This window comes from Chroicocephalus ridibundus, chromosome 5 (assembly GCF_963924245.1).
Source record: "Chroicocephalus ridibundus chromosome 5, bChrRid1.1, whole genome shotgun sequence".
NCBI lineage: Eukaryota > Metazoa > Chordata > Aves > Charadriiformes > Laridae > Chroicocephalus > Chroicocephalus ridibundus.
Window position 1 is genome coordinate 10,003,784 of NC_086288.1, and position 22,950 is coordinate 10,026,733.

The 22,950-nt window shown below is 38.8% G+C and overlaps 1 protein-coding gene across 4 annotated transcripts in view; it reads right to left on the bottom strand.

The window, feature by feature from the left end:
* ARHGAP10 (Rho GTPase activating protein 10) overlaps positions 1–22,950 on the bottom strand; it is a 152,379-nt gene that overhangs the window by 98,216 nt on the left and 31,213 nt on the right. For all 4 annotated transcript variants that reach the window (XR_010071134.1, XR_010071133.1, XM_063335375.1 and 1 more), the window contains exons 2-3: positions 10,394–10,489; positions 10,234–10,295 (exon numbers count right to left, since the gene is read on the bottom strand). Coding sequence is in view for 2 of the 4 variants with exons in the window: in XM_063335375.1 (XP_063191445.1) it covers positions 10,234–10,295; positions 10,394–10,489 (158 nt within the window). In the remaining 2 variants the exon portion in view is untranslated. The remainder of the gene's footprint in view (positions 1–10,233; positions 10,296–10,393; positions 10,490–22,950) is intronic.

Consider the following 22,950-nt stretch of genomic DNA (forward strand, 5'->3'; position numbering starts at 1 on the left):
TACCTGAAAGGAATATATACCCAACTTTAAAATCTGACAGGCAAACTGTGGCAAGTGTAATTCCTAAGTGAATCAATATAAAGGGGTCATGTCTCAGTTAACAGTATCTTAACCAGCTTTACGAACGTCAAAGTTGCAGGAATGCTTTAAGAAATGTTTAACCTGCTGTGCATAAGCGCCTCAGGCAGACAGTCTGAAACTGCTTATGCTATTCCTGTTCTATTTGCTGCACCCATGGAAAGGTCAAAGAGTTAACTTAACCTGAACATAAACCTGGCAACAGCAGCAATAAAATCATCACCTGATGACTGCTGCATTTCTAACAACATCTTAAAGCAGGCTTTCAGTTTTGTGTGTACCTCCTGATTTCAGACGCCTTTACAAAACTCCACCTGCTCAAGCAGAAAAATTGTACTGAATGGTGATAATCCTGACTCTTCCAGCTCCATATTCTTCAAAAGTAGTAGGTAACAGGTCGTAGATTAAGGGGCCCAAACCAACATTTCCTAGAGCAGCCCACAAAGGCACTAAGTCCATTAGCAAGCGCATTTACAGCTGTTTGCTACTTCATCAGTCAAGTCAACAAGATCCAACAAGTAACATACCGGCCAGTGCCGGCCCACAAGATGACTCCATTTAGCCTGTCACTTCTTCCCTTCTCAGAGGTGAGAGTATAGCTGTTTAGGGAGGAACCGCTTCCCCAAACACCTCCTCCTGTGCACTGCAACCTGACGGACGGCACCATCCACCAGCATGAATGCTCCTCATGCTTTCTCCCCCTTCTGCAGTAGGCAGGAGCAGCCTAAGTTCTTGCCCCCCTTGCAGGCACAACCAGGCTTGTCTTGCAGAGGAGGAAGGCTGCTTGCATGGGCTGAAAAGGAGTATCAACCCACAAGAGCTCTCCCAGAAGCTCAGTCTAGCCCTGCAGCTAAAAAGGCTAACACCAACCTAGGTTAATCAAAATTTGTTTTGCTCATCAGACAAATGCAGCAGTGGTCTCCCAGCTTTCATCCTAAAGATGTCCTTAGACCTCACAGCTTTTATTGGAAGAACTGGAAATTACACGCTGCTCATCAACAACTCTGGTGGTAAGGGAAATATGTACACTGACTCAGCTCCATTCTGAATTTAAGCATTCTCCCATACAAAACAGGTTTACCGAGAAAGAAAAAAAAATAAGAAGCCATAAACATAGACCTTGCTGCAGACTAGACAGCAACACAGGAGTGCCGAGCTCCCAATTCTCATCCCAGAATGCAAATTAGATGCCAAACAGAAAAGAGGGTTTTATGTTTCCTAGTGCACGATCTGGAAAGATTTAGTTGTAGACAGGGGCAGGATGGTTTCTCCCCTCAACAAAGCAAAGAGGGAGGCCGTCAGTCAGTAGGGCAGAGCTCACGAAACTGAGCAAGTGTTAATGAAACTCAATCCGGGAAGGAAGTTTTGCCCTACAGAGTGCAACAGAGAACACGGAAAGGAAGACATACCTAGCAGTGATTCAATAACAAAGTAGTTAATGCTGCTGCTAAATAAAGACATTTACTTTCCAATAAATAAATTTACTACCTACAGCTGCACTTCTGCTTACAGAGAATATAGCTCTTCTGTGTTTTTCCCTAAGAAATTGCAACATTCAACCTAACAAAAAAGTTGATTCTGACACCGCCAATGTTGAGGGAGAGGGAAATATATAAAAATTGTTTTTTCCTCCAAAAAGCTTTCCTGTTTCACATCATGATTTGTTACTGAAATTTCTCAAAGCATTAACATCTATGCCTGAAACCCTGTATTATTTAACTTTGCAGATACAATTCCACTACTGAGGACATGGCGTGTTACTTGCAAAGTCTTAATCTCTATTCTTTCTTTTCCCATGAGAACATGATTTGCTCTTACAGTTACACGAATGTGCTCCCAGTTGGTTGCACGTCCAACTCTCCTGTCAGTATGCCCTGCAGACAGAGTGGCATGTGTCTCTAACCACTTCTTAGCGCTGGTTTTGTTTTTAACTGGAGCACTGATGATTGCACTCAGTGCAACCCACACCCAGAACTCATTTGTTTGTTTTCAAATGCAAGTTTTCTTCTTGTAAAAGCATCTGGACTTTCTCACTGCTCTAGAACTTTCCCTGTAGCTTTACAATCATAAATAATGAAAGACCCTCAGCTACATATTGGGACTACAAACACTGGTATTTGAGTTTTTTGGCTTTTAGAAGGACTGGAGTCTATAGACTAAAGGATTTTTAAGGGGGTCTCATAGCACATTAATACTTGTGCATCTTTGCATGTGTGCAGAAGCTATAAAAAAGAACTTATGTCTGTTCCTCTGGGTTCATTTGCTGTGGAGGGAGCCATCTGGTAACAAGAGAATCCGGGGGACAGATATATCTGTCTTGGATACAATCTATTTTGTAGGTTTCTGAGATGCCAGCAGGTACCTGTAACAAAACAAACCACCTTTGTCTTAGCTGTTCCAGAACACTACCCCTGGGGTTTGGTAAGATGACAACAACTTTCTCAAATTGTCCCAGGGTGAATTTCCTATAGATCATCTGTCCACTGCCCCACAAGCCGCCATGCAGGCACACTCCTGTGCTTTGCACTTTCTAGCTCTTTTAAAAGCAGCAGCCTTGGCTTACAGAGAATATACTGGCAGGACTCCTGGGTCTCACCTTCTAGCCAAAGGTTATTTCCTGTTCAGTGGAAGTTTATGACTGATCCAAAGGACAGACAGCTAAAAATGCCTCTTAGGACCTAGCCACTATGCTGTGCTCTGCTCTGAAAGACTGTGTGAATTGATTCACTTGCCATCAAACTGCTGGCCTCAAAAATTAATCGGTACCATAAGCAGACAACAACAACAACAAATTCTTTAATTTTTTTAAAAAAGAGAGAATTAAAATTAAGACAGTAGTTTTTAGGAAAGACTACTTAGTAAAACCTATTTAATAGTCCTGGCTTTTTAATAAGTTCATTCTTATGAAATACATTCCACTACGAAGAGAAAAATACTACAAAGTCATAAACATAACAAACAGGAAAAGAAACAGAGACAGAGTTTCACAAATAGCAACAAATCAGCTTTTCCTCATCCTAAGCAGAGGAAAGCTGCGGGTCACCCCTCCAAAGACAGAGCTTCTCATAGCAAGCCCGATACGCAAGAGCTGAAAAGTGGGACACACCGGAACATTGGTCTGGTTCTTGTACAAGCAGAGAATCACTTCCAGTCCACGTTTCGAAATCAGCAGTTGTATGAAGATCTTGACAAAGCGAAAAGGCTCCTCAGGAGAGGAAATAGTATAATGCCCATTTTCTTCATTCATGGAAAAGCTCATCATTGAGCAAAAAGATGCCACTGAAAGGCAAGGAATCCAACAGCCAAACAACAGCTTCAGTGTTCAGTCAAGAATGAACTGCTCGATTATTGTCAGCGCTGTCCTCCACAAGAAACAGTGGTGTTATTAACAAGCAGCAAAATCCAAACTGGTGACAGTTTTACAATGCAAATTCCAAACATTTCCCATTGATGAAATAACAGTATGAAAATTCTTTAGTGAATTATGTTGATACACAGGAGACCACAAAATTATCTGGAAGCAGCAGCTAATGGTAACAGAACTTTTCAGCCATATTCACTCAGAGGTAGGAGGAACGCCCCAGAACTGGCTTTGTACTTTTTTCCTATTCTATAGACAACAGTCATCTTTATTTTATAGATTCATGTGCACAAGTTCATATGTAACTCACAAAGCAATTTCAGAAGACTGTATGGAACATTCAAAAATAGACAAATATATAAATCAAACATTCAATGTCAGGAATCACCAAAATGTAAGAGATATGCCTCAAGCAGTCTTAATTCAGCATTCGTGTTCCATATTTTGATAATTATATGATTGCCCTCTGGCCTCATGCCATGCAGAGGAAAAAATGAAGGCTGGGCAATGAGATATGGCAGCAATTGTTCTGTTTTTTTTCTAAAACTGGGAAGGGTTTTATTAAATTGGACGATTTACAGGAAGGAAAAAAGGGATCTAGGTCCTGTGATTAAAGCAGTCAAATGCTGTTCCTGAGAAATTCTGTTTTATCTGTGTCTCTGTATGTGAGATGTTCAATATGCCGTTGGCAGCCTAATTTTTCAGAAGTGATCACCAATTATGTCTTTTTCACTATCTTAGCAGATATATTTAGCAGTCTGCGCTGTCAGTGGACTTAACAGGATCTGAACATAGAGAGTACTCTATAATGCCATGAACTCTTATTGAACAGATCTTGAATGCATCTTACATCCAAAACTATTGGATTTTTTTTTTTACCCTAAATCAGCGAGTAAACTGATTGCTTCTTCACACAGATTTCTATAGATTACTGTGAAGACAGATTTAAATTTATGAACCCTTAAATATCCATATGCAGAGGACCAAAGAAAAGCTCAGAAAAATTAATACCACCATCTTCCAGCAGAGTAGGAAGAGGTAAACTAAATGCAAATAGTCACTGAACAAAAGGTAATAGTAAGCTATTCATTAACACTGCGCGTTAAGTGAACACTTAACCTGTGAAATAAATACTCAAATATTTAAATACTTCATGATAAGAGGTAAGTATAAGTACATATTTGCACAGTTTATTTAAATTCTACCTTTAACCTTTTGAACATATGCCTTTGAACCTTAACAACTTGTTCTAACTTGGGAAACCACAACTGCGAAACCTCTCCCCCTCTTTTTTTTTTTTTTTTTTTTCCTTTTTTAAAGGGGAAAAAGAAGAAGAAGAAAGAATAAAATATTGACTTCACCAAGATATTTCTTTAAAAGTCCACAGAGAAACAGTTTCTCATATTTCTGATATATGCTGGGAATATGCATTCGGAGAGATGCTATTTTGAATTTGATTCTGACAACCTGGTAAAACTGACAAAGAATACAAAAGGATTTTTGAGAGGCCAGGACTGCAAAGATACCTGTGGCATAAGAACAACAGTCTTTCTTTTTTGAAAAGAAAAAAAAAAAAAAAAAAAAAGGTGGGGGGGTGTCAAAAACAAAACCACTGTGTAGCAACTTTTCTCTGAAGATATCTGAAGAAATACAAGTGGCGCCAAAACCATAGCAGGAAATAGAAGAGACTGTGTCAAAGTAGTCACAGTAAAACAATGAATTTATATTGTCTCAGAGAAATGTCAGGAAACACAGTAAGGTGAATATAATTATATCAGAAATCCTATTTAAAGGGAAACATGATGGAGTAAAACGGAAATGCACAAGTACTTAGGTACAAAATTAGAAAGGCTAAGGGGAAAAAAAAAAAAACAAAAACATTTTATTTGGCAAGGGGCAAAGAAAACCCTAAAGAAAAAGGGTTCTTAATATGTACTTCAGAAAACAGAGAAAAAGGAAGCTATAGAAACATTATTTAGCTGGAAAGAGACTTAAAACAAATCAACAATTTATTGTAAGACAATGGCAGATTTTAATAATCTTCACAAAGGAAAAAATCTGTTAATTATAGCAAGTCATCTAACAAAGTAGGAAAAAAAAAAGTATGTTAAGGAGAGTAAGGATTTCTTAAGAACAATTAGATGTATTCTTACATTACGCAACTGAAGAATTAATTGCATTCAAGTCAGAAGGGGCTTCGCTTTAGAGTAGTTTAGGAACTCGGCAAAGCAAACTAAAGGAAAAGGCAGCAAAGTCCCAGAGGATGGTAGCAGAGCAAACACAGCAGCAATTTAGAAGCGAGAAGAAGATGAGAAAACAGGAACTGAGAAAGTTACAGACCAGATGTAGCAACTCTGGTACTCTGAAGTCCTGGAACGCACTATAGAAAGTTAAAAGTTACTTTGAATTTGTTAAGAACATCATCTAGTTTTCTTTTTGATATCAGCACGGTAGCCAGTCTCCTCAATGAAGTTTTCAATGCTGATCCACACAACAGTCTCAAAAACCAAGGTAGTGACCTGGTTTTAACAAATACACCACAGGAAGAATGAGAAAACAACATCCTGGTTGCAAAACTACCCTGAAAAATACCTATTCAGCTAAGAGGACATTTCAAGCATCACACAGAAAAGAAACCTATATCCAAATTGGATCCTGCGTGATCCAATTTTAAGAGTGACCTGCCAATAGTAGGTACATATCTGTGTAGTGATACATCTGTGGAGTGACATAAATTCAAGAGAAAATTTTAGTGCTTTCAGAGAGCAGGACTGAAAATCATTTTGACATAAAAGAGAGATGGTCTAAACTCAGTGTAATTCAATTGAATAAGGAAAAATACAGATGTAAAACACCACTTTGAAAGGGCAACAGTGAAAATACTACTCTGAAGGAAAAGTGATCAGTTTTACTCCATGACTACTGTAGAAAAGTTCCTCAAAAGTTCCCAGATTAATTTGCAGTAAAGTAGACTTAGGACGGATATTAGGTGTCAAAATAGAAGAATAAGCATTGGACTAAACCTAGAGAAATCCCTGTCCCTGAAATTTTTTTAAAAAATAGGTTAAACCAGCACTTATCGGGGATCATCTAGGAATACCTGACCGTGACGCAAGTCACACCTCTGGCATGGCTGCAGGCAAACACGGCCAACTCGCTCGCTCCTGGCATGAAAGTAAGCTGAGACACTACTAGACAGGACCGGAGACATTGATGGACACGGCTCTTAACTGCGAGAGAAGCTGACAAAAGTTACAGATGGCACCGTGAGGGGCGACTGGACTTCCAGTGTGGTTAAGGGAGAGTTATGTGAGAAACAGCTGAACTTCAGAAGCAGCTGAAGGGCAGGATGGAGGACCTCCAGGGAGTGGAAGCATGTAGAGCCAGCCCACCAGGGTGACCGCACTGGTAGTGCCACGTACTGCTGAGATTACTCAGGGAACAGTACAAGCTCTATCAAATTTGGTTATGATTTAGCAAGACTGGTATCGAGAGGGAAAAATAATTACGGGCAGGCTGCTCATTTGGGAGAAGACTAGATGGAAGAAGGGAGGTATGGAGGTGGTAAAAAGCAAGGTGAAAAGGAGGAAAAGGGATAACAACTACAGACGACCAGTGCCTACCAGGTAGCCCTGGCGCTGCTCATCACTGCAGCTAAAATGCGGGCAGCCAGCAAAGCCTGTTGTTCTGAGCCCATCATAAAAATCAAAACCTGCTTCTGCTGTCAGGAGAACTGGGGCTGGGAGGGACGTTCAGTGATCTCCCTGGCAAGTAGGAGAATGGCTAGGTAGCCGGACAGAGTATCTTAGCATTGCCATGTTGGTGTTTGTTCATCCCCAACCTTCTCCTATTAGCCTTGTGAAGTTCCCTGTCATCCCTGCACTTCCGTGACACTTCTGTAATGTCAGAGGAGCAGAACGTAAGTCCTACGACTCCATCCACGCTTAACACATGAAAATCACTTCCAGAATATCTTCAGGGACAAAGTGACCTATTTCTTATCTGCCCTGGAGAAAGTCACCAAGCTACCGTGCTGTGGAAAAACATAATTTGTTTTTGTACTGGCTGCTCCATAATAATTTCAGTGAAATGTTCAGATTGACACCTAATTCCCTTTTCACAAGCAACTAAATCCTTTGACAGTTGGGATATAATTTCAGCAGCCTTCAAAGGAGATGGGAGAAATGGTAAGACCATGGAAATGCAAGACTCCAACATCTGAATGAAATTATTAAATATCCACCAAATAAATATTCACCAGACAAACGATAAGCAAACATGTAAACTTATGGTAAACACTAACAGGAAGTTTTATGAACTCTGGATTCACCACAAACAATACTTTCAGAAAACCATGAGAAGTGTAGGTGGTGAGTATTTAATTTCAGTTTAGAATGTATTTTAAGCGCATTTTTACTATACGGTTGCGAAAAAAATAACTCTTTACACAAATATCTAAAAATTAAGATGTACAGCAATATCTGAAATGCCCTTAGTTTTATAATAAGTCATTGATTTCTTTAATTTTACTTTATATGACAAATATCTGCAATTCTGCACTGAAACTGAAGTGAGCAGTCAGAAACCTCCTGGTCATCTTCAAAACGGTAAGGGGAAAAAATGCTCAATAAGAGCATTCTTAACAAAGACGACTGAATGCTTTTGAAAAAATCCTGCTATGTACTTTACATCTTAATGGAAAATCTTTGGATCCCTGACCTGATTCCAAACATCTGTGAGTGCAACATGCCTGAATATTCTCCATGGGAGTATCCCTCGAGCTCATGCCACTGTTAAAATATCTATTGAGAAGTTAAAAAAAAAAAAAGTCAGAGCAGCCGCCTCTGAAAGTGATCTTTACCAGTCACTGTACAATCATTTTCTCAGAGACTTAGGGCCCCTGCTTTATTAACTCACTCTAGAAATGATACATAACATTTGCTAGACTACAGCTGAAAAGGCCATGCATCTGGTAACTCAGAGAATATATTCTTTCTGTTTGGAATTAAATATTTGCCCCACAATATTTTATACTCCCCAGTTTTTCATCAAACTGTCACTGTTCTAACAGATACTGCATTTCATACTTTTCTTATCAGGAAACTGACGTTAATTAGCTTTTAGTGTGATAATACTTTCTGTGTAAGCATGGGCAGCATACCAAAAAAATAAGTAATAATGTTTCATGGCATTCAGTCTGAAAAACAAGAATGTTTCACTATACAGACAGACAGCACAGGATTCTGTGCAGCCTATTGTGTTGGTAACCTATTACTGCTAAATATCTATTGACACAGTCACTGAAACATGCCACATAATTCTGAAGTCCTGAAGCTGACATCTCTCAAATATCTGATATCAAAATAGCGTGGAAAATAATTTGACAGGCTATAAAGTATTTTCCATTGTAAAACTTACCAAAGACTTTCACTAATTTGGTATACGCAACTTCACTAAAATTAAATACAGCTATGGATGGCAGACAAGAAAGAGTAAAGACTATATTTCAGAATTACAGGAAACAAAAGAAGCATTCAAACATACTTGAGCAAATCCCTACAACTTGGTAAAACAGCTCAAGATACTGAAAAATCAGCTCTACTATGTAAAGACAGTATTCTTCAAGAATGTGCAAGGAACCACGTGGACCCAAATTCTGACCCAAATGGCGTTCCAGGTCAGAATGACATACTAGGACATAACAAAGCACACTCAAGGAACCATGACTCTTAACGGGCTCAGGACTGCCAGAGAGAGAAATGCTAAAAAAAAAAAAAAAAAAAAAAAAAATTGCTCACAAATTCTTTTCTCACTTATCTACATACTCCTACACTGCAGGCACAGCTTTTGGCAGAAAGAAGCACAGAACACAGATTTGCCTCAGTTTCCTCTCAGCGATGCCAAGTGGTCACCGACTTCTAGGACAATAAAGATACAATCACATGGCAAATACTGAAGAACATAATTGCTATTTAGGCAGATCTAAGTATTTCCTAGATGGAGAGTCTGACCACACTCAGAAGAAAATTGGGTACACATGATCTGCTCTATGAATCCCCACTCTGAAATGAAATCTGGGCATGCAACTGCAGAGGAGAACCATGGTACCATCTAGAAAGAAACCCCCATCTTCTGGACAACTTAGAAAGTCAAGATAGGAAGGTGTACTGGAGAGCTCTCAGCCCACAGTCTATGTGCAACCAGCTTCACCCGTATTACCCTAAAACCCAAAGCAATCATAGGCATGCAAATGAAGAACACTCGCTTCTACACAACTGAGTAACTAAATGTTTGCAAGCGCAACCATCCACCAGAAAGCTCACCTACAAAGAAAAGGTTTGTAAGTCTGCTACTGCATCCAGCCAACAGATTGCATCCCAAATCCACATAACTGTTGAAGCTGGAGCTAGAGATCCTGGATCCAAATTTGGCCAACTTCCCAGCCTCAGGTGTCCTGCTGCAGCATTAAGTCTTTCATCTTGCTTTTTACTGTAAATGGTAAAGAACCTTATGATGGCTTTCCCCATTCACCCCAGCCATAATCTATCACGGCACTACCATTTTAAACCAACTCACAGTTATCTGTCCTTACATGAGAGCTTTCTCCTTTAATGAGGACTAGCTGCTGTCTGTAACTCTAGACTACAGAATCGAGGCTGCACAATGAGAGCTTTCACTGTTAAGTTATTGATATCACCATCTTGGTCGTTAATAAAGCAGTAAGCAACTGTAACTGACTTTCATCTTATTCTTTGCTCTATATACAGTGTTTTAATTTTTTTATTGCAACTCACCAAAATTTCTCTTTGTTCTTCCAGATTTTTTAAAAAGTTTGAAAACTCATGAAGTGATGCATCTGTAATAAAATAAAATAAAAAAAAAGAGAATATAAGTTTAATCATGTTGCAGGATGGCATGGCAAAATATAGCCACTTGTAGTCACTTCTCACCTACCTATGTATCTTTCATCATCTGTCTCTGCATCACCAATGAATTCAAATTTAAAGTCTCTCAGAGAATGGGCAAATTTTCTCTGGGCTGCTGAAAGGTCTGCAAGGAAAAAAAAAAAAAAAGCACAGATTGGAGGTTAGGGAATCATCTTAAGAAGGCTGGAAGATCCTCCTATCCCTAGAATAATCAACTTTACAAGAAACTTTTAACACAGGTCTGCCTAAGGACACTACAAGACATCTAATATTGTCTAACTCTCTTCTGATATCTGGCAATTTGTCACGCAGATTTCTCTATACAAGGCTATATAGCAGAAAGCAAGCGTGATCATGTGTACAGTATTAGGCCTATTCTTATACTTCACTATACCATAATTTAGGGCACAGGCCATATAAATAGATCCATGATTACAGAAATTTAAGGTACAACACTCAGAGTAAGTTGTGCCAGTTGTCTTACTCTGCTAAGCTAAATCCACTAGTATATTTGTCAGTACAAACATGCATCTTAGGATTTTCTATATACTTTACATAGATAGCTCTGCTAGTGAAACATTTATACATAAAGGAAATTTGAAAGAATTCTTGCACTGAAACTAAAAATTCCATGTATTCTATGCCAAAAATGAGTTAAATGCACAGCATTAAAATTAATTTTGTACAACAACTGTTGTGTAATATTCCTAAAACATTTTCTTAAACCCAATTTTTACCTATCAGTGTTTGACAATTTGGAATCAGAAGGCTGCACTGTTACATCCCTGAGGAAGTAATCAGACTCTATATTCAGCCACAATACCGTCATTATAAACCCTTATTATGATTTATAAAGCTGCAAATAAGCAGTGTACACATACTTTTCTGTTGTGCTGACATGTGCCATTTAGGAATACCACAAGTTCTGGAAGGATGGAATCGCTCAATGGAAAAAAAGGATGCATGTCCTGGTACACTCCTACCCAGTAGTAAAGGTTTTACTCACATTTTTGTTGTCAGCCAAGGTTAAGGACAATTTAAAATATTTAGTTAATCTATAATCTTTTTCTTATCACATGCAGTTCTGAAGGGCTAAGAACAACTCTTTTAACGGAACAGCTAAGCATTTTGTTCTTTAATATTAACTGGAACTAAAAGACTACAAACTTGGGCTTTTTTTTGTTGCTCTTGGTTCTTTTATTATTTTTTTTTAAAAACAACTTTGATAGGTCCTGCATCCAACACAGTGTACATTTTATCATGTGTCAAAGTCAAGTACATACAATGCTGCACTGAAAGTTCAGTTCAACCACTTAAAAGGATAAGTCACAAATGCTCTACAAACAGCAAGACACAACCTAAACTGAGAAAAATGCTTTCTGTTCCTGCCATTCCACATTCCTTTCTTTTCACCCATTTCTCATTAGTCCTTTCCTCACCTATTGTGCAACAGCACCGTTCCCCTGTGATGCTATGCTGCCAGATACTCGCCTCCCTTTTGCAACTGCTTCTAAAGCCTGTAGTACGTGTACCCTTCAACACATGAAGCAGCAGGATGCTGGCACAGGGCTGAAGGAAGAAGGATAAGAAGGTTGAAGGAAAAAAGCAACATAGTTCCCACGCGAAAGGAAACATGAGTATTTTAACTCAAATGCCTTCTGGGCTAAAAGGCTGTTCATAAAGCAGACAGCAAAAGAAACTATTTCTGCCGGCTGTGAAAGAACATCTAATGTTATGCTTATTTGTGAGCCAGGTCACAACACAAGGCTGAAAAGAGTTTATTTATGGGAGAACGGGTCCAGCAACACACAGTCTCCCAAACTTATTAAATTTTCTTGAATCCAATAATCCCCTACCAAAGCCCTGTCATATGAGAGACGGCCCCATGCTAGAGGAAGAATTGTTTATTACATTTTCTCACACTTGTAGAGGTGAAGTATTCAAATAAGGTTGACAAGGTACCTGTGAAGAGAAGGCACGCAGCACCACATGCACACACCACCCGCTTTCCCCTTCACAGACTGAAAGGGTACTAAAATACTGAAGTGGGCTATGGGCTTTGATGAGCCTAGAAGTGGTGCAAGACCGCCTCCTGCACAGCTGCATATCCCACCTCTCCACCAAAAGCCACCTCTGTGGTGACAGTGACAGCAGACAGAACCTCTGCCCCCACCCTGATTCCTTCAGTGCAAAGTCCAACACCTTCGGTCAAGTTAAGAAGGGACTGAATCAACACACTGAGCTTTTCACAGGATCAGAAAGCCACGTTCATCTATTTCTCTTTTCTGAATCTGCTAAAGGATTGGAAATCATTGACCGAAGGGCTGAGTATGTGGTTGGAAGCAGTAATCTTTTAACACACCAAAGCTAGACTTGCAGAGTTCCTGTATTAAAGCCAGGAAGACACATTAAAGTTTTGCAATGTCTTCCCACAAATCATCTCTGAAATGTTTAAGAGCTGTTCCAGAAAGTTTTGGAAAGCATCAGGAAATGGGGGCAGGTTGGGGGTTTGGGACACAGAAGAATGACCTGATGGGTCAAGAAAAGCCACAGATACCTGGCTATTGAAATAAAAGACAATGAAATAGGAAGAGATTTTCTGATGGATTTTAAGAACTTGGCACTTTCAACAAAGGCGAGAAGTCACTGGAGCAAAATAAAAACCAATCACATGTTGCAAGATGTAACTGGGAGGAAACAAACCTCCTGACTGGGGGAAGAAAACTCCAGTCATTTGGTTCAACAGACTGCTGCAGTGATCAGTGTCCTAACTGTTGACAAAATAAAGAGATTTTTAATCCTGCTTAGTCAGCAGATGTTAACTACAAGATTCATGCTCCAATGTTTATATATCATCCATCGGTCTTGTTTTATTTTGGCTAAATTTACCTTTAAGGTCACATTCTGTTTTCATTCCCTACACCAAAACAGTACTGGTCTAATGTAAAACTAGCATCTTGCCGAGCAGAATCGCTGGTACCCAGCTATTCATGGGAATGGAAGAGCCTCTGGTCTGCATCTCGCTAAACTAAAAGAAACAAAACTCAGTATCAAGTAGAGATGGAGTAAAACTTTCTCAAAAGGTCAAAGCAAGAATACTGACCTCATTCTGCTACAGCACAGGAAAAATTACAAGGATGGTGGCTAGACTCAAAAAGATAACATAGCCCTGTGTTGGATTTCTTGCTGTTTGACACACCATGGCCAGAGGGAGACACCTGAGACCATCTGCAGCCAAACGTTCCACTGTGGGGCAAACAGCATGTAACTGCTCCAGCCTTTACCCTGATAAATTCTGCATATCCTACAGTACGTACACAGATGTTCACATAATTACAAGAATTTATAAAATGCTATATAAACAAACTAGACGCTGATATAGTGAGTACTATACTCTTACTATTGTGTTATGATTTAAATGCTGAGCATTGTTGCCTAAGTTAGAAATTTCATAAACGTAACTTGGCGCTCTTCCATCCTGTGTCAAAAGACCTTTACTACCGCAAATTTTTTTGGCTGGCACTGACAGATACATCCCAGTATTGTTCCTCATGAGCATTAGAACTTGCGAGATGAGTGTGTGCCATAAAACAGACCACAAACATATATGGATTCCAGCTACATACATTAGAATAAGACAGTACATGAGTATGGTATTTATTGAACAGCACAGGCAGTTACACTGATTATCCGAATAATGCTGTAGCCTAGTGAAAAAACACAGTGAAAATTTAGGGGGACAGAAAGTAATTATTTTATTCCCTTTAATCTCCACATTCTACACAGTAACACCACATAGAAAGATATAGGAAGTAGTAATAGGGTTGCTGTTTGTTGAAAGCTGCTGCTATCATTTAAAAGGGAGGAACAGGGCATTCAAGATCAAAGAGTGTTTAAATATCAAGCAAACACTAACACTTTTCCTGAATAAAATGTATCTTGGCAAACCCATAAGGCAGAGTCATTTCAAAGTCTCACTTTCTTAAAACACTAAAAGAAATTAAGCATCTGCTAAATGTTTTGACCAAAAGACTGAAGGGAAAAAGACACACATTTCCAAAGAGAGAAGGGGGGACATAAGGACACCAGGGCTTTTAATTTTCTCTCTTTGTTTTACTCATATCAGTAAAACGTATTTTTTTCATGTTTGAATTTAACTACTTAAACACACACCAGAGGAAACAAGAACAGCCGCCAGCTTCTCCACTTTGTCCTGAAACGCTATGGTGTAACAAGCACTCCCGTCCTGCCCCAGACATGCTGCCGGTGCCCCACGCAAATACCTCTACATTTTTCCATTTGGATTTGGAGGAAAATATTTTTGTTCCTTATCTGAGTTAGCCAAGCCAACACGACACCATTAGTTGCTAGGTGGTGGCCAGCCCTCACTTACAGCACCGGACTCCAATCGCTCCTTTTACCCTAAGATCAGCACTGACTTCAGTGCTGGCCACCTAAACCAAAACTCTTGCACGAAGCAAGACAACATTGCTTCCTAGGGCTATCCCAGATCTCTTTTGCATGGCAAGAGCATTATCTGCTTGCAACAGCCCTTTGTATTAAGAGTTAATATTTTTCTACAGCAAAATGCATATTTCTACATCAAGCTTCACTTTTACTGCATCACGATGACTCTTTAAGAGGAACTGGAATTACATCGCCATTCCTTATCCCTAACTGCAAATCTCATTAACACTAACAGATGCTCCAGGAATGACAGATTTCCAGAGGCTTTATTTAAGATAGGTTAAAATTGCTCTGGTCTTGTTCAACAACACTCTCTTCAAAAAGCTAAACGCTTAACAAATACTTAAACACCACGCTCGTCTTCAAGCTACGTTAGTACCTTAAGGACTAATATTAGACTTCCCGATCTATTTTCTTCGCAGTAGGCCAAGATCAGGCAAGCTACACACCGTCATGAAACAGGCAAGGACAAGCTGAGAGAGAGTTGGCCTCTCCCCTCTTCTTCCCAGGCATCAATCTCACTTGCAAGCACTAACGAAGTAACTTCAGAAGAACACAGTACTTAAAACAGTTTGTCCAAAAGCTGCAATCTGGACTTGTGTGATGTTTTGTACAAAATATGCACCATCTCAACGTTTACAGAAGCAATTCCTTGTTTTTCTTGTGTCCCCTTTAGCAAGGCGAACAATGAATCTAACATAATCCATGACACTGAGAACATGAACAGGATTTAGTTATTACCTTCGTAAGGTGGATGAACAGGATTTACTTATTAACTTAGCAGATGCAAGCCATGTGGCAGATTCTTAAGAGCAGTAGCGTATTGTAATTCCCTAAAAACCAAATAAACTTTTTACTACTCATTTTTATCTAAAAAGTATATTTTAAGATCATTATCAAAACAGAAAAAAAAAAAAAGACAACAAAGCTAAAATAAAGTTATTCATTTCCCTCCAAAACCAGAATGGAAATCAAGTTCAAAGACTAAAAGCTTTCTGGAGTCCCATTTTGACAATGTCATGTTACCCATGGCAACTCATGAGTTTCTGAAAGCTTAGCAAATTCACATATAAGGATTAAAAATCAACTCATTACTGACTTGTCACATACCTCTTAACTTTTTTTTTTTTCTACCCCAGCATAGTACAGTGTAAGCCTATTTGGACCATTCCACACCTTTAAAACAAATAACAAAAACTGCAGCGCCTCTCCGTTTCGGTCTAATTCAACTTATGAGACAGCATTCTGCTCCTGCTGGCCCCAAAGGCACCTTCCCAGCCACCGCTCCCGAGCGTCCAGCAATTGACAGCTTCACCCCCTCTGCATTCATGTGCTCAGGTCCGAAACAAACCTACGACAATTGTACCAAAGTTACAATGTGTTTTATTACTTTCTAAAAACCCTCAGAAATTTGCTGTCAGAGTGAAGTTACTCTAGATCAAGTTTACACACACACAAATGAGAGCTTAATTTTCTAAATATAATGAAAAAGAGGAAGAGCTAGCAAATAGCAGTCGTAATATCTTTGTTAGTGTCTTTCAAAATTTAACATGGAAGGATTTTGATTACCCTTTTTTTTTTTTTAAAAAAAAAAAGCAGCTTTGCATTTCAGCAAGAAAAAAGGAAATTGCAGGAATAAAATGGAAAACAAACAACCCTAAAGTAATTTATATGTAAATACAAGAAATTAATAACAATTTTAGGAATCTTAATCTCTAATGGAATTTTTCTTTTTATCTCATCCCATGGGAATTGATGTCATTTTTCTGTTAAATTAAAAGTCCAAATTTTTTTCACAACTCTCCCAACTAATGACAACAGGAAGTGAACACCTAGAAGCCAAAAAAGAAAAGCATGTCTTTATTGTCCAATCTAGGAAAAAGAGAGAAAAATGAATACTGGGGAAATGAGTATCATTCTTCAGAACAGTGCCTCTGTTAGGAACTGACTGTACTTAAATGTTTCTTCCATAGTGTTTGACATTACCCATTACCAGTTTTAGCACATGCTGGGGTCATTAATTATGGCATAATCATGTTACACGTAAAAACAGGCTATTTAGCCTGAGCAAGCCACATGTAAATGGCATGGCAGAGATATACTAACCTTCTTCCCACTTGTTAAGAGATAGAACCACACAATTTTTGCAAGATTTCTACTTCATAGGTTCTTTCTGTCGTATTTTATGATTTTCCTTCTTTCAAATGCATAATCCCATCATCCAAGTGTCACTACGCTCCTCATCAATCAAAACAGGGAAGTTAAGAAAGCTTTCAGATTTTAGCAGAATAGACTCTTATTTTCATAGATAACGCAAAATGGTTTAAAGGCCATAACCTCCAACCGTTGTTTTCTCCTATAGAAAGTATGCAGCATAATAACATAAAACACATACCATTTTATCCATCTTCCCTAGTTCTCCAACTTTTACCAGTGAAAACAGACTTAACCCATTTCTCCTCTTTCTACCCTTGCAAGTACAAGGGTACAAACTCCCCATTCCCCTACATCGAGAAACAACCAATTACCACATTAATTACCATATATGAAACAGCACAAAGTAGCATCTTCTCTGGGTATGGGCAAACTGCCAAATCATGCTGGTATCGTCCCTCGGCTGCACCACACCTTCTTGCGCTCTGGTTATTTGCCTTCCGAGCTGGATCTTTGAAATCAGCAAGCCAGCGCTACTCCACCCTGCCAAGGGCATTTTGCTCTTTGCATCACAGGCGTTAGGCAAAACTGCACACTCAGGATCTCAGCCGAGATTAAGGCTCTCCCAGAGCATCTCCAACAGCTCTTACAAAAAAACGCACCCCTCTGCCAGCTCAGATGGTGACTATTTTTTCAGTTCTGCTCTTGAGGAACACATCGTAAATTACAATTCATGAAAGAAAAAGGCAAGCTACAACCCTCCCAATAAGTTCACTGCTTTAGGGGTGGAGAAACATTCCTGCAACCACTCTGACATAAGACCTATATCCTAAAGACTCTGCTGAAGGGTCAGGCAACTGTGATAGAAGTTACTGTGGAGTACTGCAAAGATAATTTGCCTTCAAAGGAATCATAACCATCTTCCTGATCCTTACAACCTCCGTGTCTCTGACAACCAAAACAGACCAAAAGAAGTAGTAAATTAGAAAGCAAGAACTAAGAAAAACAAATTCACAGTGCAGAAAATTATGAGAGCATTCCACCAAATTCACACGGTTCCCAAAGATAAAAAAACTAGTTCAGAATTTTCTGCAAAGGTTTCCCTATGCAACGCTGCACCAAATGGTAGCAAGATGGACACCAATGTTATGTGTATATAATCTGTTCCCAAAAGAAAACTCTGCCTCAGTCCTGAAGCAACAGTTTGAATACAGAATATCAAAATGGATGTACCATCAAGCTTTCACTGGTAAAACTTTCTACAATACCTTCAGCTCTGTAACTTGCACAGAGCTGGGGACTCTCTTCCAAAAGTGACTGAATTAGAAAACGTGAGATGAAAACATTCCTTTTCAGACATCAGAATTTTACTATTATTAATGTAAACATGTATGAATTCAGAAGGTGAGATTACACTTCTGGAAGTGAATTTTCTAGCAGAAATTTAAAACTGACTTGTCTTTTATAAGACAACTCTGATCACTAAATTCAAATTCTTGTCAAACACCATAAATTTGAAGGCCCTCCTACATTTATTCATGGTTTCTTTACTCATATTTATTCTGTAGGATGACTACATTCCTGTTCCACAAACCTAAATATCCTAAATGAAGCTATTGATGTCTCAAGCGAAATTTGCAGACAAGCAAGGGTGTCCACTAGCAAGGAAATCAGAAGACCATACTGCCTAAGGATGAAAAATTGTGCTAGATATCTGTGCTAGTTCCCTCAACTGGGAACTTCTGTAAAAGAAATAAAGTAGTTACAGGAAAAAAATGTGTTTATTGTTAAATATTATTATTATGGATACTTATCCAACATCAGCATTATGACTGTTTTAATCCAGGAGTATTGCTTTCTTCCCCAGACATTTCCCACACAATAACTATAGTGTTTACATAAACCAGAATATATTGTGTTGAAATATTATTTTGATTGCAAAAGAAAAGGTCAATTCACTGTTGGGTAGGAGCTCAATTCTTCCATTATATTCTCCAACCTCCAAAAGAGTTTATAAGACAGTGGTTGTGGGGCAACCCCACTTTATCAAATCTATACTCTGAATATGGACAATGAAGAATTAACCCCTCACAGCTCATCTTAAATGAAATATTCTCTGAATTCAGAGCACTTTACTTTTCAAAATCCAAATAACTAACAGGACATGTCTACCTAATTTCTTCAGTCATGAAAATTCACTCATGGCGGTCAGCTACAGTTGTTACATCAACCAGCGGGAAGACCTGACCAGGGCACACAGATTTCCCACTTCCAAGAAACAGGACTGACTTCATTATTTGAAGTTTATTGTCTTAGAAAGCACACGTGCAAGTGAAACTTGACGGGTTTGAGAAAGTTGGAGGGGGAGCACAGCTCAGCCTGGGATGGGAAGGTCACAGCAAACATCCAGCTTGCAGGTTTTTCACACGCTGCATCTGCTGCCATTTAGCATGAACATCGTCTTGGAGTGTTCACATCCAATAAATAGTTTCAGCAAGACCTTTTTCCCTCCACAGCAGCAAGCAAGGGAGGAAGGAAAAAAAGATCTCCCCAGAGTTTGTAGCTAAATTAATCCTCAACAGGATTTCATGCAATAAAGGCCTTTTTCCAGAGAGAGCTCTCTGCCTGCTTAGTTCCAGCCACCTGCAAACAATGCAAGTGTTAGTGCTTTTCACAAGAAGTCAGAAGACGACTCCATAATGGGATGTGGGCAGCCAAAGCACAAGGAGAGCTGGTAGCCACCTAGTGAATTACTAGAGCAAGTATTTTTATCATCTTTAAAAGCATATGCTGTTCAACTGATGGTTGGAAATATTTTATGAAGCTGGATATCAAGTCTGCAGAAATGTCAACATTAAACATGAAAACCTTTGGAAAAAAAAACAAACAAACAAAAAAACATCATTCACAATGTTTTCTCTCTTCAAAACGGCAGATGCCTCAAAACATTGTCACTTGTATGGAACTACTGCCTGTTTGAACAGTTCATATGTAGACAAAAACCCACAAGGAGATCAAACTTGCAAGATACTATGATTTCTCCACTACAAAACATGTCCAAACACGGTTCAGCACACCCGCACACATATAATTAGAGTGTTACATGAAATGGCTACCAAATACTTTGTCATCAGTAAGATCATAAAAGGTTCAGAAAATAAAGTTACATTTTTGCCAGTTCCTCCGCTCATGAGTCATGAAAATTAAGCAAAATTATTCCAGTAGGCTGAGAAAGACCTTAGATAATACAGCTTTAGTTTCCCAAGTGCAACAGGATTCAAGTAGGAGAGGACGGAGGAAAACACAATGAGGAATCAGACAAATGAGCAGCTGAGATCTATAATTCAACAAGTAATGGCCAAGTGCCCAACCTTCAGGCTATTTATTTATTAATTAAAAGGTGACAGTATGAGTACATTTTGGAAAATACTTGACAAATTAGTGCATTTCTACACACACACAAAAAAATGTACCCAAATTCAAAATGCAGAGGGTAGGAATTCTAGCAAGATTTATATTAAACTCCTTTTATTGAGGTACAGACTTTTTTGTCCACCATAGGCAAGTCAGGGTGGATCTTCAGCATCAAGAACGGAATGACCACAACAGACCCCGAAGAGGGAAGAGTTCAACAACAGCTTTGCTGTAGCTAGTCACAGAAGTGAAAAGAATCCAAGTTTTGACAGAGAAAACAGCTGGCAGCAGCCTGTACTTACGTCATATAGAGTTTCCAGAAAAAGCACCAGACAGCATTGCAGTGGGTTGCTAAACTAGATGCCCAAATCATAAAAAGGTTTTGCTACACATTTTTCCAAAACTGTCAAATGAGGATTTTACACATAAAGCAGCAAAATAGTTGTGTGTCAAAAGGAAGCTTTTCTGATAGCTCTCACGTGAGCTTTTTCTGGCTAAACCATATTAAAACTGAAGCTTCTAATTAGGTTAGACCAAAACCATATACGTACACCACAGGATTCCTTTAAATAAATAGAAAAAGTAGAAAGCACTGAAATACGTGAAATGTGAAAGCAAAGGATGAGCCTTCCACTCCCCTCTCACTGTTACTCTTTTGAAGTTGTTGCTAGAGGAAGCTCTGATGCTCCAGCATCATTTCACCTGCCAGCTTCTCTGATTATTGCAATTTATTTGCCTGGGCAGAGGAATAAATTATTGCTCCCACCATCAATAATCACTAACAGAGCTTGCCAGGAAATATTTATTTAAATAGTCAACTATGTAGTATGGTACATGCCGAATACTTATCTCTGGTCTGGACAGTTGTGCAATACTTTGAACTGTACGCCCAAAGAAATCCTGTAATTATTCTGTCAGTTTCAGATTAGAAACTTTACAAGAGGCCAATGAACCAATTGTAGGATATTACTATGTATGTAAGACAGACACACAGTCAAACTTGCTAACTCTGATTAGGAAAAAAACCTTTGACCTTGAAGTAACTGGCACACAAGCATGTGAAAGCCTCACTGCTCTAGGATTTCAGTACATTTCTCCAAAATGAGTTTCCAATCTAGATACCAGTGGCAACTGTTTCCCAAATCACTAAATTATTAATGATCACTAAATGATCAAAAAAACCAAAACAAAACAGTCGAGCAAAAGCAATTTAGGATAGTCAAGAGCAACCACCATATCCTCACAAGATGCACAAGGCACGAGAGAAACATCTTGCAAGACTACACAGCTGTACCAACATAACTTATAAGCAAGAAACAAACCCATTTGTATAGTTTTCTAATACAGCTTTCATATTTTGTTCTGTTTTCAAACAAAAGGAAGGCTTCCCATATATAATACAGTAAGAATCTTTTTTAGATTATTTATGCCCTTTATGCTTTGACACACCAATTAGCTTAAATTTACTATCTCAGTTTTAGAGAAAAGTCAAGCTGATTTTATTTTCAAATGAGCGTAACACGTATAATTTGAGAGTGAAAGTACTAACCTATGTAACTTTTTTGATTTTTTCCATAACCGAACTGTTTCAGCTGCATTACTGTGCACTCTGCATTTCTGACACAGGGTGTTTTCATGAGAGAAAAGATAATGTAGTTTCTTGCATAAGTCGAGCAATACCACAAAACTATTCACAACCTCCCTTAGTAACTACTATGTATTTCCTGCACTGGAAGTGAACTGTTCTCACCACTTTGATGATATGAGGAACACTTTATAGAATAGAGTAGGAGTACAGAAGTTCAGTACTTGGTTCGGTAGTGTTTGAGTTTCACTGATGGAAGCTGAGGAAAACAGAGTGAAAGAGTGAGCCAGCATTTCCAAAGAGAAAATTAATTGGATTTGCGAAGTTTCTATTCCTATTTCTGGGGTTGAAGCATTACTAAGCTTCTGAGAATTTGTTTATAAAACAGGAAGTATTGATTTTTGCTTTGCCTCTCTTCCCTGTACCCACCAACAATACTTTATCTTCAAGTACTGTCCCTGCTTATCATCAGTCTTACTCACCCAGACACATTCAGCATACTCAGAGCATTACCTGCACGTGTCAGAGAAAGCAAGAACTGGATAAAAGGGGAGCAGAAGACTAAAGCTGACCCACAACTGACCACAAATGTTGTCAAGTTAAAAATCTAAGCATAGGTTCCCTTCTCTAAAACAAGACAAAACAAAAAAACCCAAACATTCTACCAGCCTAATAGCTCAAATGAGGAGTTGTTGGGACAGTGACAATCTATGCTCTATGTACAATACTCACAGGAGAGCCCCAAATGTCAAGGATGTTGCCTGAAAATACTACCATACAAATAAGGGATGATGAATTACACAGTCTGATGGAAATGCTTCGGCTTTCACCAATGAACATACCGTATCTGTACAACACAGGGAGTCATGCACAGCATGTACAACTACATACACAGAATTGTTCTATAGAGAAAAAACAAAATCAAGTCACTTAAAATCACCTAAAAGAAAAAAGAAGGTATGTCA